At 48.4% G+C, this 15,618-nt stretch overlaps 1 protein-coding gene across 1 annotated transcript in view; it reads left to right on the top strand.

Annotated features, from left to right (window-relative positions):
* Positions 1–15,618, top strand: part of DDX31 (DEAD-box helicase 31) — a 73,655-nt gene that overhangs the window by 19,926 nt on the left and 38,111 nt on the right. The window contains 4 exon segments of the mRNA NM_001101886.1: positions 462–697; positions 1,427–1,603; positions 4,196–4,255; positions 15,488–15,538. Of these exon segments, the coding sequence (NP_001095356.1) occupies positions 462–697; positions 1,427–1,603; positions 4,196–4,255; positions 15,488–15,538 (524 nt within the window).

Here is a 15,618-nt window from a genome sequence, read left to right as displayed (position 1 = left end):
AATCCATGAAAAAGGGATTCTGTGCTCAGAGTGGGGGAAATGCCACACACTCCCACCCCCTCTAGGAGATTCATTGGCACAGTCACACAAGTAAAGGTTCTGACAAGGCCTGTAAACATGGGAAGCCCTATGAAAGAATCCCAGGAAACCTTTCTATCAGTATTTCCATAATTTGTTTGACCACCGAAGCCTTTGTGGGAAGTGATGGGCAGACATCTGTTGCAGTGGTCTTCCACAGGTCAGAGTTTAGAAACATTGGTGGTGTATATGGGTTTTTAGGCCCTAGGAAGAAATTGGTGGATCCCTGGGAGCCTGACAGTGGGGCAGATCAGTGTTAGCATTTGGGGGTACCCGTCAGGGATTTCTTAGTAAGCCTGGATGTGTGGTGGTGGGGGTGTGCAGATGTGACGGTTGTACAGCACATGCCTGTCAGCTGTTCTGTGTTTCTCGCTTTCTCAAAGGTGTAGCACGGCTAGCTGACATCAGCTTACACGACCCTGTCAGCATCTCTGTCCTGGATGAAAGCCATGACGTGTCGAGCCCGGAGAGCGAAGCCTTTCTCGAAGCTTCTCCTCCACAGGCGACTGATGAGCTGGACGGCTTCGCCATCCCAGCCGGTCTCGAGCAGCACGTGGTGGTGGTCCCCAGCAAGCTGAGACTCGTCTGCCTGGCGGCCTTTATCCTGCAGAAGTGCAAGGTAGGTCTGAGGGCTGGGCCTGCCCTGATCCTGAAAGGACCACAGTGCTGTTATGTCAGGCATGGAGGGCAGCGAACCGAGATGCACATGGAAATTTCCCAGCGTCACTGTGGTGGCGAGTGCAGGCCTTAGCAGAGATCTCCTCAGTCAGTGGTTCTAGAATTGCAGTAAGGACTCAGGGGTCAGTGTGTTCAACTTGAGATGTGCCTCATAGGCCAGTCCTAGACTGACACTGGAGATGGCACGTGGTTGAAGCATGCTGGATGTGAGCCAGATACGAGGGTCTGTGTGCGTGGGTTTAGAGACTCATCCTATTTGTGTATTTACTGGGTTCACATGATAACTTTCTCTGGTACATGAGAAAATACGAGGTGGAAGGGCTTGAGGGTGCAGCTTCTAGACTGCCTGCGATCCCAGGGTCCCCATGGGAGGGCTGTGCGTGGCAAGCCCCGAGTGAGTGAGGGAGGCCGAGCTCACATGCAGCTTTGCTCTGAAGCATATTTGTTTTTCTCAGATGCAGGAGGCCCGTTTGAGGTGGCAGCTATGTCATTTTCCTGTCCTGCATTCTTTGCAGACCAGTGTTGTTTTTAAAAATAATTCAAAGCCATCTGTCACCTCTGTTTCCAGTTCAGGGCCAGCCTGCCCACGTGTTTTACAGAGAGATTCATTTTAGCGTCACCTGATCTTAAAAACGCGTGGTGGTGTTTCCCCCCCTTTGTGTCCGTGCAGTTTGAGAGAGACCAGAAGGTGATCGTCTTCTTCTCAAGTTGCGAGCTGGTGGAGTTCCACTACACCCTCTTCCTCCAGACCCTGCTGAGTGGCTCAGGGGCCCTGGCCCCAGAGCATTTGCCATCCACCTCCACGCCGTTAAAATTCCTGCGGCTGCACAGCGCCCTGGAGCAAGAGGTGAGCCCTGGGCTCCCCGGACCGGGACCCTGCTGGGCCAGGGAAGAGCATGGCTAAAGTGTGCGACCCACTGGAAGCCACGGAACGTGACACAGCCATGTCCCTGGGCGGGGTGAGGAGCCCCTCGTTTCCATTCACTTCTGGTCCGGGAGCGGGTCTCTTCCACCTGAGAGAGCGCGCGGGCCGGCTTGGCTGGACTCTGCCCCAGCCAGCTGTTAAGGCAACAGAGCACCACTAAGTAGCTGGCACCAGGGAAGGCTTTTGCCTTTTTAGTACCCAGTGTGTAATTAGGGCTTGATGTCTTCAAATTAAGAGCATTAATGGAGCTAAATCGTGGCTCCCATATGGTACTGCTGAGCGTGACTGCTGTCATTGTCAACAAGATGCAGAGCTTTCACTCGGAGCACTCGGGCTGGGAGAGGACATGGGGCACCAGGGGCTGCGGGGGCTCTGCGTGGCGAGTATTTTTGAGCAGGAAGGAGAGTGAAACATTCTCTTCATCTTGGGTACTTAGGTACTAAGCTGCGTTCACTCTCATTCCGCTGCTGGTCACCAAGCCAGCCATTCAGGGAGTCGAGCAGGATGTAGGAGGAGGTGAGCTCGCTGGAACTGTGGCAGGGAGGACAGGCAGGGCTTGAAGAGGGAGCCAGCTTGTCCTAGAGGAGAGGTTACCAGGCAGCTGAGGAAATGGAGAGCCTGAAAGCAGAGGACGGTTTGACTAGAACCACCTTAGAAAAGTCAGAGCGTTTTTAGAGCCAGAGAAGGCCGTCAAGTCTAGCCCTTCTTTTTGTTATTGCTTTTTTGTTTTAATAATTAAGGAAATGGAGGCTCAGAAAAATGAAGTTACTCAAGGTCACTCAAGGACACAGCTTCTTAACACAAGACTATGCCAAATGTCCTGAATATTCCAGCCTTAATGAGTTTTGTAAACTCTTTTGAGTTTTACCTCCAGGTTTCCCAAATCAGTTGAGTTTGTTGATTTCATAATGTAATGCCATTTATGGTTTGTTTTTTAACTCAGTTTACTAGTCCTCTAGGTCTCTTTTCTCCAGAGCCATCCTGCAGAGGAGGTGTGAGGGTAAAGAAGAAGCTGAATGTGGGCTCAGGAGGGTCTAGGGACTTGCAGAGGTCAGCAGAAGACCCTGCAGTGAGGGTGTTTCAGACAGGGCATCTCACAGCTGTGTGCGCTGGGGCAGGCTGCCCGTGTCCTGGGCCTGACTGCCATCCACTGGCTGTGTGACCTCAGGGAAGCATCTAACCCTCTGTGCTCGGTGCCCAGGCCTCTAAAGTGGAGAGAACAGTGGTAACAGACTTGTGGAGTTGTGGTGGTTCACTGAGTTAGCGCAGACCGAGTGCTCAGTACATGTCAGGGGCCATCCTTGTTGTTATTCTCTTTCAGAAAAAGTAATTTTTTCATCATTTAATAATTCCTAGTATTTTATTTGTGTTGTCCTGTTTGTTAGGTGTTTAGCCATCACATCCTCCCTGTGAGATGGGTAGGAGGTTGAAGGGAGGGTCTCTGCATTTTGTTTTCTAAACACGAGTGAAGTGTCTTGTCCTGAGGACTAAGCTAAAACCAGGCCCATCACGTCTTCCTGGCTAGTTACCCTGCCCACTGTTCCACGTGATCTCAGTGTGGTCTCCCTGAGTGGCCATCTCAACACTTTACGAGCATCAGAGAGGGGCTGCTGTTGAAGGAGTTGTCTCCTGATGGCCATGCCGAATCCTCGGGGGTCTGGTCGTTGTATTCCTTACTCCACGTCTGCATACAGCATGTCCTGCCTTTAAGGTGTTTCATGGGTTCTCAGGAACTTTTTTGGTTTTGACTCCACGGAGAAGCCATGAACTCCCAGGGTTCAGAAACCAGTTCAGCCCTTTACTAACAGCGGATGCACATTAAGAGGCAAGTTCCTTAACCTCTTATGCCTCAGTTTCTCCCACTGGCACGGGGGGTGGTGGCAGTACCTGTGCAGATCGGGTACGTTCAGACACACAGAGCGCAGGCCAGCTCTGGTACCTGGTAGCCCTCAGTAGGAGCCCTCAGAGGGAGCCTCATGATGTTGTATGGTTTGTTTTGAGAGGTGGGATGATTTCATTTTCTTCCTTTGAATTGAAATATTTTTCTCAAGTTAAGACATGGTTCTTAACAATTTTATAATCTTTTAAAAAATAAATTAAAAAAAAAAATCTCTCTATAGGAAAGGTTGGTTGCTGTTCATTCTCCAGACCACCTGTAGAAAAGGTGTTAGAATAAATTCTGAGTTGGGACCTCCAAGGGCAGGCACTTGCCTTTGGCACCCCTACTCGTAGTGTTGGCCATCTCTGGAGGGTGTGCCCCTCTCCCTGCATTATCTTAATGAAACGTGCTGCTCTCCATTATTTGCCTCTGTCTGGAAGAAGCCTAGTGCTGTAGGAACAGGGTCTTGTTGGATGATATGAAGAATCCACTTCTTCCTTTTCCTTGGCAAAACCTTTCTGTGCCTCGAAGTGGTTACAATATTAGGAAGTCGGGAGACTTGTGAGAATCTAAGCCCACTGCCTAGCTGGCGTTGAGCTGAGTTATAAAGACCCTATTTTTTCTTGTTTTTGTAGGAAAGAACAGCAGTGTTTCAAGATTTCACGCATTCCAAAACAGGCATTCTTTTTTGCACGGTATGTATCGCTCTGTGCTCCGTGGGAAGGTTGAAAATTGGTGGTGGTGGTGGTGGTGGTGGTTGCAGTTTTTTGTCTCTGGACGGTTTGCCTTGCAGTCAGCGGCCCTACCGGGAGCAGGGATCCTGGGGGCCACTGGGCGTGCTGGTCTCCTTGCCCTCCTGGTTTGTCACCCCACTGCCATGGGTAGCGGGCTGCCACTGCCCAGAAGACTCAGCGATTTGCTCACTAATGGTGGCAGCTGTTGGTCTGAAAATGTGTGAATCTTGGTGATTTCTATCCACCAAGAACTTGTAAATTACAGCTATCGGGAGTAATTAGAGCTGAGAAAGCCTTTTCACAACAAAATCACTCTGCTTGCCTCTGCTCACCTTTTCTTAAAGGAAAATAGACGAGCTTGGACAGATTCTCTGTGCTCTTGTTTAAACCTGCCATTTGCCCTGCAGTTTTCAGAGCCATTTCACTCGGCCTCAGTCTTCACAATTGTGGTTAGCTGGCCTCTCCAGCACCGCTCTGACCTTTTTCCTGCACATCTCTTGTGCTCTTTCAAGCTTGGAAACACACTTTCAACGTCCCCGCTTCTCCAGGGACTCACTTCACCAAAGGTGCTGCTCGCTCCCAAGATTAAAATGCCTTCCCCATGTGTGCCATCTCGAAAGATGTAACTTAATCCGCAGCGGTTGTTTGAGAAATTCGTATCTATACAGTAATGAAATCTCACCGTGGATTTAGTAACCCCGTGAACAAGTGGGAGGTAGAAACAAAGACAGTTGGCTGTTTGAAGGCCTCTCTAGGCCTCACTTACTACAATTACTTTTAAAGGAACCCTCGTTTTCTGTTTAGTTTTGAAGGTAATAGAGATGGTTTTCTGTCTAAATGGAGAGTTTGTGGCGAGTGCAGCTTTGTTACTTGTGTATGTACATACGATCTACAAGACAGGCCTGCCCGGTTACCTGCTGACGATTCTCAAGTGCGCACGTGTGTGTGTGTGCGTGCATGTGTGTGTGCCCAGCAGTGGTTCCGCTGGCCCTGATGATTCAGATCTTAGAGCAGCGACTGCTGGAACACTTGCCTCCAAAGGAGGTCTGAGTCTGGCCAAGTAGCCCTTGTATTTATGACCCCCATCAAGTCAGATGCTTGTGTTTATCCTAAACCATCTTTACATGCCTGATGTGGTGTAAAGAGAAGATAGGTCCAGACAGTCTACTTGGCACAGAAATTTGTTAAGAATCCTATGTCCCTTGACACTTCTGGAGCCTGACCCCTTCCTTTCCCCTGTGTCCCCACTTCCCTCTTACTCCACATCCTTCAGCCAAACAGGCCCCTCTCTCGGCTCCTTCTGGCCTCAGGGCTCTAGTACATGAATTCCCTCCTCCTAAGACACCCCACCCTGACTTAGACTCACCCCTTCTTAGGTTTCAGCTTCATTGTCATTTTTTCTGGAAACAGAAGCCCCCGTGCTTCCCCATGAGGCACTGCCAGGGCACCCTGCGTTTCTTAGTGATGCTCCTCCCAACTGGCCTCAGTGTCTTCCCACCGAACCACAAGCTTGTGAAGACGGGGGCTGTGTGCTGTTTGCATTCCTGTCCCAGCGTCTGGCACAGAGCAGTGTGCAGTAGGCACTGGTATTTGTGGGTTAAATGGGTGGATACTTGGGGATCAGTGTTGAGAATCCCTGATATATATCTTTTTCTAAAGACTGAGGCTGACATTAATATACGTGTTCATTAGGGAATACTACTCAGCCATGACAGAATGAAATCATCCGTTTGCAGCAACGTGGGTGGACCTAGAGACGATCATTCTAAGTGAGATAGGCAGACCGAGAGAGACAGATATGATATCACTTACGTGTGGGGTCTAAAATATAATACAAATGAACGCATTTACAAAACAGACTCACAGAAATAGAAAACAGACTTATGGTTATCAAAAGGGAGTGGGGGAGGGATAAAATAGGAGTTTGGGATTAGCAGATACAAACTGTATATGTAAAATAGATGAACAACAAGTTCTTACTATATAGCATAGGGAACTATATTCAGTTTCCTGTAATAAACCATAATGGAAAATAATATAAAAAAGAATATATGTGTGTATACACACACACACACACACACACACACACACACGTAAACTGAATTACTTTGCTCTACACCAGAAACTAATACAACATTGTAAGTCAACTGTACCTCAATAAAAAAATAATGAAAATTCAGTTTTACCCATGGGATTCTTGTAAACATTCCTATAAAGGATTGTTTGTGACTTTTTTTTTTAAGTGTTCATTGGGAATAAGTTTATTTTTTCATATCCATGGTGTTATCTGAAGAGTAAACGTTGGAGATCACCTATGTTAAAACAGAAGGCAGCAAGACCCCATGTGTTGGAGTTTGGGTTAGGACTGGAACAAAGTGGTTTCTTTGACCCTTAAGATGCTGGAAATGTCCCTGGTGGGAAATTGTCAAGTCTCCCAAGGTAAGCAAATACAACTGTGTATTTCACAGATGTGGGTGAGCTCCAAGTCTCAAAGAAAACTCCAGGTATTTAAGTCCAGTTTTTGGTTTTTGTCTCTTTCCAGCAGCTCTGTGGAAGCAGAGATCATTTTCTGAAGCGCAGCTCTCGGTGGGGTCACGTGGTGGCTTTGCTTATTCAGCCTGGCTGCTGCCTGCAGGCAGGGGTGTCAGCTAGATGATGGGCGCTGTTGGCTTGGCAACACGCGGCACCCCACACCTCTGCCCCCTACCAGGCCCCAGTGCCATGTGAAAAGCACCCTCTTGCCATTATCTGATTTCTCTAAGCCCCTCAGTGTTCATTTGCTGGTCCAGGTCGTGTTCAGTATGCTGAGCCTCTACCAGTCTCTTCTTTATTCTGCTTGAAGAAATGACTGGAAAAGAGCCGGGTGGGGGCTCGTTTCCCTCCATTTCTAAGCCAGGATGCCAGCCCGGGTCCCCGATGATACGAAGTTCTTCATTCCTGCTCAGTCTTCCTCCTCCTGCCACGTGTGGTCGCTGTGGCCTGAAACTTGGGGCGTCTGAGACTCGCTGGCTGTGATAGGTGGTGCCTGGGTTGGGGAAGCGTTGTCACTGCGTCTTCGGCAGCGGTCTTGCTCACCAGGCTCTGACCGCTCGGGGAGCCTCCTGGGTGCTAATGAGCAGTGGGGCCACAGGACAAGGCAGATGGAGACTCACGTCTTCACATAAAGGAGACCCATGTTGTTAACTGTTGCGTGGAGACTTTCCGCCTTTGTACCGTCTCTCTTGCCATTTTGATTTTTCCCAAGATTCTTTTAACAAGGCCAAAAGGCTGAATGTCTTGTGTGAAAGGTTGGGAATTCTGGTGTAACCACACGAAAGCTCACAATTCTGCTGTTTCCTTTTCTTCTAGAAAGTACCTTCCTACTCTCCATTCCCCTCCATTGTATTTTTTCTGTGGTGAAGGAAGTTAAGGGTGTGTGTGTCTATGTGTTTAATTATAAACATCTTTAAAGCAAGGACTGTCTTAATTTCATGAAGTCTTTTGGGACCTGATACATGACTATATAACATGAGTTCTCGGTACACATGTGACCACAGTGGCGTGGAGTCTGGGCAGAGGTGAAAGGATACTTGGGCAGGAGAGACCAATCTGAAAAAGAAGAGTTCTTACATACTTGGAATGTAATTCTGTGTAATTTTCTAGCTTTTTCTAGAAAACTGGATCTAAAGAAGCCAAGGTAAGGAGGGAGCAAAGTACTAGCAGGAAGGAGTCATTTGAAAGTTCAGAGTCCACTTTCCTCAATGAAATTAAGAAATCAGAAGAACCAGACAGAGGAGATGGGCTTACCTTCATGCTAATTCCTTTGGCTCATAGTGAAGCATTTACCCGAAGCCAGAGGTTTTGAACATCACTGTTAAATCGAGCAGTTGGGAAAGAGAAACCCCAGTATGTGACTTCTGGTTTTAGGGCTGATGGGTGGCCCTCCCTGGTTGTCCTGGTGGTACCCAGTTATGTGGCCTTCTCCACGCCCCCCCTCCCCTCGCCCGGCAAGGATAGGCCCTTTTGGCTCCACCCACGTCGCTGCTGAGCCTCTCTTGGAATGTGTGTGGTTGTCCACACGTGCCTTATTTTTCAGAAGAGACCTAAAGCACCCGTGCTTCTCTCCTTCATCTGCTCTCTCTCCCTCTTTTTTCTTGAATCACACCATTAGGTCTCTGGACTTCTTAATTTCCTTTCCTCCTGGGAAATTTCCACAGTGCCAGGTGGCCAGGAGACAAAGGATGCTTCTACATGTCCCAAGAATGTCCCTTCGCTGTCCCCAAGAAATGGAGACTTTCTGGGTTTTCTCTGGCCTATGCCTCTTAGGTGAAGTTTATCTTTTCCGCTCGTATTTCATCCCTGTTCATGGCGAGATCATTTGGAGACGGTCGGCTGTTGACTCAGTTACGCTAACTCATGTTGCCAGATTTCTGGCGGCTCCAGCCAAGCTCTCGCGCCTCTGACAGCTTCTGCGCGCTCTCCTTCCCCCTCTGATTACGCAGCCCAATCTGTCACCTGGACGACGGGGGCCCGGAACCCGCTGATGGCTTTCCACACACGGCAGTAATGACTTCTGGCAGGCCGGGAAGGCAGCAGAGGCGAATTTGCTGCGTCCCTTGCTCAGAGAGCCACAGGCCCCCTCTCTCTGTTAGTAAAAGCACTTTGTGAGGTTCTTGGGTAAATAAATGAGTCATTTTAATCCAACTGACAGGCTGGCACCTGAGCAAGCTGCCTTCCATCTGTACCCCTTGGTCTCGTGGAGGCAGCCAATTGTCAGCCCACGGCCTTCAAGGCCTCGCCCGCGAGTGTCTTTCAGAACTGACTTTAGTGATTCTTTCGTCTGAATTAGGTTAAAGGAATATAGGCGGGTTGGATCTTAAGTTCTGAGGGAGGGCACAGAACTGGAGTCTCGGCTACGTCTTGTGCAGGTCAGAGTCTCCTGGTCTGGTCTGGTCCTGCTACAGCATCCGGGAGGATGGAGCCGTCTCCCCCTCCTCCACGGTCCTCTACCCACATCGGGTGACAGGCTATGAGCTGGGAAGAGAACCCAGAAGCTTTGACAGCCCCACCTCTTTGCCTGCATGCCCGTTCCTACTTCATCACCAGCCAGAACACTCAGATCAATGATTCTCAAGACACTTCATGTCCACTGTCTCACTGGATCATCACAGCAACTTGGGGAGATAAATCAATTGCAGCCATTTTATAGGTGGGTAAACTGAGGCTTGGAGAGCAGAGTTGACTTGCCCAGATTGGATGGCTGCCTCGGTGGTCCTGGAGTCCAGTTCTCCCCATTCGTCCCTCCGACCCTCAGTGTAGCCCTGGCCAAGACTGCCAAGAATTGCTGAAGGAAACAGCAGGGTTGAGTCCAAGCAGTGGCTGGCTGTGAGGTGACCCCTCCCCAACACCCAGAGTCATGGGAAGCGGAAGCCTCTCAGCCTGGTGTCCTGGGCTGGCTCGCCCAGCCTGAGTGGGAGAACCGTGAATGGTCTGATGGCGGTGGCTGCCGAGCCCCCCGACTCACTGATTCAGTGTGTTTGTGCTCGGAGTGATTTTCCTGAACGTCACATGCTATGTGAGAGTTCCATCTGTGTTTCTTAGTTGGATTTACTAAACCGATGAGTATTAAATTTTTTACAAAGCCTGTCTTTAAATCTCAGACAGCCATTGTCGCCATGCCTCTCCCACTGCAGAGTGCCTAAATGAAATAAATCATTTCTTCACAAGAGCTTTGCAGATTTAAGAGCCTGACAGTTTCTCTAAAGACAGTGACTGGTTTGTGTCGAGAACACTCTGAGTTGTGTTCTCAGAGGCATTGGCCCCGGAACATCCGCCTTCAGCTTTCAGGGCACCTGGGAGCTGTCAGGAAACACTTCCTGGGTGGTTGACTCACTTCTACTACATGAAACGTCTACGTAACACCCACAAATGCAGCCTCTTCCACCCTTCAGAGGGGACTGCAATCCAGGTGGGATTCAATCAGCAAGAAGGCAGGCCGCCCTGACCTGCCCACCAGTATCGTTCTGGTTGCTCAGGTGACGGGGAGTGTCTTCCTCTGGTCCTGCTCTGACCCTGGAAGATCAGGGAGTGATGTTTTAATGTGGTTCTTGCAGAACTTTGCATTGAGTTGGCTTTTAAGAAACTTTATAGGGATATCCTTGGTGATCCAGTGGTTAAGACTGCCCATCCAGTGCAGGAGGTGCAGGTTCAGCCCCTGGTCGGGGAACTAAGATCCCACATGCCATATGGTGTGGCCAAAAAAAAATAAAAGCTGCTTTATATTCAAGTAAATCCTTAGTGATACTGAAAAGTGAGGGGAGAGGCAGAAGAGCTGTCCTTTACAGAAGGGTGCCAGTCATGAAATGGAAGCGGTCGTAGGCTTAGGAAGCCCTCGTCTGGTAGCCATCAGGGTATCAACTGATAGAGGCAAGCGGCCTCGACCAATGCAAAAACCACTGGGCAGAAGGTTCTGGGAAACAGTCTCAGGGTTTCCCTCACTCATCACAAGGAGAAAGGGCCCTCCTCAAGGGAGGGGGAGGGTGGCCGCCACCTGCTGCGGCGACTGAGCCCAGCTTCCCCACATAGGACAGACTGTGTCTCCTGAGGTCAAGTGCTGGGTGGCACACCCCACCCTGGTGGTGTCCTTCTGCGAGAACGCTCTACCTGAATCTTGCCTCAAGGAGTCAGACAAACTCCAGATTCTGGGATGTGCCTCCAGACAGCTGGACTCCTCAAAAACTGTTATAAAAAAAAAGTAAATGTTAAGGGCAGGGATACACCATTCTAGGTTAAGGAAGGCTGTCGTTCAGTCGCTAAGTCGTGTACAATTCTTTGTGACCCCCTGGACTGCAGCACGCCAGGCTTCCCTGTCTTCCACTATCTCTTGGAATTTGCTCACGTTCAGGTCCATTGAGCCGGTGGTGCTATCTGACTGTCTCATCCTCTGCTGCCCTCTTCTCACGGATCAGCCTTGTTGTGGCGACGGGGCTTACATAACTCAGTGAAGCTATGAACCATGCCATGCAGGGTGCCCCAAGACGGACAGGTCATAGTGGCGAGTTCTTACAAAATGTGGTCCACTGGAGGAGGGAATGGAAACCACCCCAGTATTCTTGCTGCGAGAACCCCATGAACAGTACAATAAGGAAGGCTAGATGGCTGTAATAAAAATAGAACACAGTGATCTAGGCTTTAGTCCAGGGTTAGGGAAGGAAAACGATTAAGGTTGGTGCAAAAGTAATTGCAGTTTTGCATTGTTGAACTTTGCTCTTTGATGTTGGGATGCATTCTTAAGTAAATGTAACGTTATACATCATTTTAATGTGCGTTTCTCACTTTATGTTTTTTCTGCTAATGACACTACTTGCGTATTTTATATTTATTTTAGACTAGGGCGATGTTGTTAGACAAAAAGCAAATTCAAGCAGTTTTCTTAATTCAAGTTCAAAATAGGTCGTAAAGCAGCAGAGACAAGTTGCAGTCAACAATGCATTTGGCCGAGTAACTGCTGACTCATGTATAGTGCGGTGATGGTTCAAGATTCTGCAAAGGAAACGAGAGCCTTGAAGATGCGGAGCACAGTGGCCGGCCATCAGAAGTTGAAAACGACCAATTGAGAGGATCTTCAAAGCTGATCCTCTTAAAACTACACAAGAAATTGTGGGATAACTCACTGTCGACCATTCTATGGTCATTAGGCATTTGAAGCGAATTAGAAAGGTGAAAATGCTTGATAAGTGGGTCCCTCATGAGCTAACCCCAAATCAAAAAAAATTAATCATTCCGAAGTGTCGTCTTCTCTTACTGTATGCAACAGCAGTGAACCATTTCTCGATTAGATTCTGACGTATGACGAAAAGTAGATTTTATATGACAACTGGTGATAACCAGCTCAGTGGTTGGACAGAGAAAAAGCTCCAAAGCACTTCCCAAAGCCAAACTTGCACCGAAAAAAGGTCCTGGTCACTGCTTGATGGTCTGTTACTGGTCTGATTGACAACTTTCTGAATCCCAGTGAAACCATTCCATCTGAGAAGTATGCTCAGCGAATTGATGAGATGTCCAGAAAACTGCCATATCTGCAGTCAGCATTGGTCAACAAAAAGGACCCAGTTCTCTGCAATAATGTCCGCCCACACATCACACAACCAACACTTCAGAAGTTGAACAGATTGGGCTACGGAGTTTTGCCTCATCCGCCATGTACACTTGACCTCTTGCCAACAAACTACCACTTCTTCAAGCATTTCGGCAAGTTTTTGCAGGGAAAACACTTCCACAACCAACAGAAGGCAGAGAATGCTTTCCAAGAGTTTGTTGAATCCCAAAGCACAAATTTTTACACTACAGGAATAAACAAACTTATTTCTCATTGGCAAAAATGTGTTGATTTCAGTGGTTCCTATTTTGATTAATAAAGATGTGTTTGAGCCTAGTTACAATGACTTAAAATCACAATTACTTTTTCACTGACCTATTATAAAAATCATCTTAGGTACAGATTGTGAAACTTGAAGATGGGCTGATTATTGGAAAATAAAGTTATTCTAAGTTTCTTGGGTGTGCCCACAGTGTTGCGACTGGTAGGAGAATGTCCTCTTACTGAGGTGATCTGTGCTGAGGTTTGAGGGGCGAGATGTCATCATGTTTGCAACTTCCTTTCGGGGGGTTCTGAAAAATGTGGCTGTACAGAGAGGAAAAAACAGATGTGACAGTTTAGCAGTTGGTGAATCGGGGGGAAGGGTTGACAAGTGTTCGTGGTACTATTCTTGTGGGTTTTTTGTAGGTTTAAATTTTTCTATAATAAAAATGGGGTTAATAATATATACATTCATTGTCAAAAGAAAAACGAAGCAGACAACACAGGAAACTGCAAAGAGTGGAAGTGAAAGCCACTCAGTCGTGTCCGACTCTTGGCAGCCCCATGCACTATGCAGCCCATGGAACTCTCCAGGCCAGAACACTGGGGTGGGCAGCTGTTCCCTTCTCCAGGGGGTCTTCTCAACTCAGGGATCAAACCTAGGTCTTCTGCACTGCAGGTGGATTCTTTACCAGCTGAGCCACAGGGAAGCCCAAGTATACTGGAGCGGTAGCCTATAATGCCCCCAAGCCTCTGGACCCGGGGATAACCACAGCTGACAGTTCGGTGAACCTCCTTCCAGGTGTTCTTGGAGTGTCTGTCCGTCTGTCCATTTATCCATCTGCCTAACGTCTTCTATGTATTTCTTTGGGTGCTTCAGCCCCCTCATAGTTGCAGCGCGTAGAATCTTTGCAGGACACGGACTCTCTAGTTGTGGCCTGCAGGCTAGTTGCCCCATGGGATGTGGGATCTTAGTTCCTGGACCAGGGATTGAACCCGCATCCCCTGCATTGTAAGGCAGATTCTTAACCACCAGACCACCAGGGAAGTCTTCTATTTTTATTACCCTCCTTTTTGTTCCCTGGATTTTTTAGCTGAAGAAAGACTGTTGTTCTTTAGAATAAATACCCCGCATCCCGCATTTGCCTAGTTGTGTCCTTAAGGTGCTGTTTACCTTGTTCTTCCCTCCCCGCAGTAGGTGTGGACATTCGTTTAGATTCCAGTCTTAGGATTTTGTTTGTGTTTTGGCAAGAATATGTCATGGGTGACGCTCTGTCCTTCCTGTTGCATGACAGCAGCTTGTCTTCCTTTTTAATTGCATTGAAACATGGTCTCAGGGTTAAAATTATAAGGGCCTTAACGGCGTACAGGACCCATCCTGGTCCCCTCCCCCCCGTTCTCTTCTTTTCCCTGTAGCTCACTATTTTGATAAGCTTTGGGGTTTTTCCCTCCAGTATTTCCTTTTGAAATATGAGCCCAGTATATTTGTATTTTCTCCACTCCTTATGCAAAAGCATACTGTTTGCACTCAAAATGTAGCCCCGACATTCTCCATATCAGTGTGGTGGCGCCTCCATCTTTTTGTAGCTCTGTTCTGTGTGGTGGTTATTCCATGTTTTATTCAGCCTGTCTCCTGCTGGACACTGGGGTGTTCACCAGACCAGCAGTCATAAGCAGTGCTGAAATGAATAGCCTTGTGCATCGGTCATTTACATTTTCACCAGTGTACCTTTGGGATGGATTTCTAGAGGGGAGATCGCTCTGGGTCAGAGGGCAAGTGCATGTGTAATTTTTCTGGATATCCCCAGATTCCTCGCCATTTTGCATTCCCACCGTGTATACGGGACACAGCATCTTCTTTGATGGCGGAACCATGCAGTGTAATTTGGTCTTGGAAAAGAGCAGACTTGGGTGCGCGGGCTACCCTCTGCTTGTTAGCTTTGTGTCCCTGGACAAGTTACTTAACCTCTCTGAATCTTGGTTCCCCTCTGTTTTGAGGCGTTATTTTGACGATGAGTCTAGATGACGCAGGTACAGTGTTCTCATGTATGGCGAGTGCTCAGAGCCTGCTGCCTGGGGCTGCTCTTGGTGTGGCTTGCCCTTGGAGGTGGATGCTGGCTGTGTGTTTACTGCCAAAGATGGAAAGATTCCCATTTTCCAGTCTCTCTGCCAGAGTGGCCAGACATACCAGAGAGCGGAGTCTTTGCTCTTGAGACAGTGGCCAGCTCAAAGGAAAAAAGCAGTCTCCATTGCTTTTATACTTTGTGTCTGTCTGTTTAAATCTCTGGCCGGTGTTCTGATTGTAACCACCTATCAGAAGAGGGAGCATCGTTCGGTCCTTCCTGCTCTCCAAGGCCCATGAGCAGCGTCCTTGGTCAGTGACTCTGGGGCTCACCCCCATGAGGACGTACCTCGGGGTGACCTTCCAGAATCCTGCCTCAAAGCACATTATCGCTAAGCATTGCTGATAAGACCAGGCATGGGCAATAACCCATGACCGTGTTCACCATAAAGGGGTGTTTCAGATAAAATGTAAAACATGCCAGCAGTTCTCTGAATTCTTAACACGACACAGCAGCCCGTGACTCGTTCCAGTTCTCCGGTCTGCGTGCAGGTGATACTTTGCAGTGAAGTGGGTTGTGGCTGCCTCACCACAGGTTCAGTAGAACTCATCCCTAAAGCAGAATTTTACCCACAGGTGGACACCAGTGGGTTCCTGAAGTTGTATGCACGCCTGTGCACATTCCCAGGGATGAGCCCTCAGTGTTTGCACTGGATCATCAAATGGGCCCAGGACCCCAAAAAGGTTGAGAAACTCCATCCTAAGCCATGTTTTGTTCTTTTCTGTTTTGAAGGATATTGCAGCTCGGGGCTTGGATCTCCCTCAAGTCACATGGATTGTCCAGGTAACCTCTCTCGTTGTTATCGCGCAGGCTTGAGGCCGGAACGTACGATCATGAGTAGATGCTTTGGCTCTAAGTAGAGT

The sequence above is a fragment of the Bos taurus genome, chromosome 11 (assembly GCF_002263795.3).
Source record: "Bos taurus isolate L1 Dominette 01449 registration number 42190680 breed Hereford chromosome 11, ARS-UCD2.0, whole genome shotgun sequence".
Taxonomy (NCBI): Eukaryota; Metazoa; Chordata; class Mammalia; order Artiodactyla; family Bovidae; genus Bos; species Bos taurus.
This window is presented reverse-complemented; position numbering and strand designations above follow the sequence as displayed.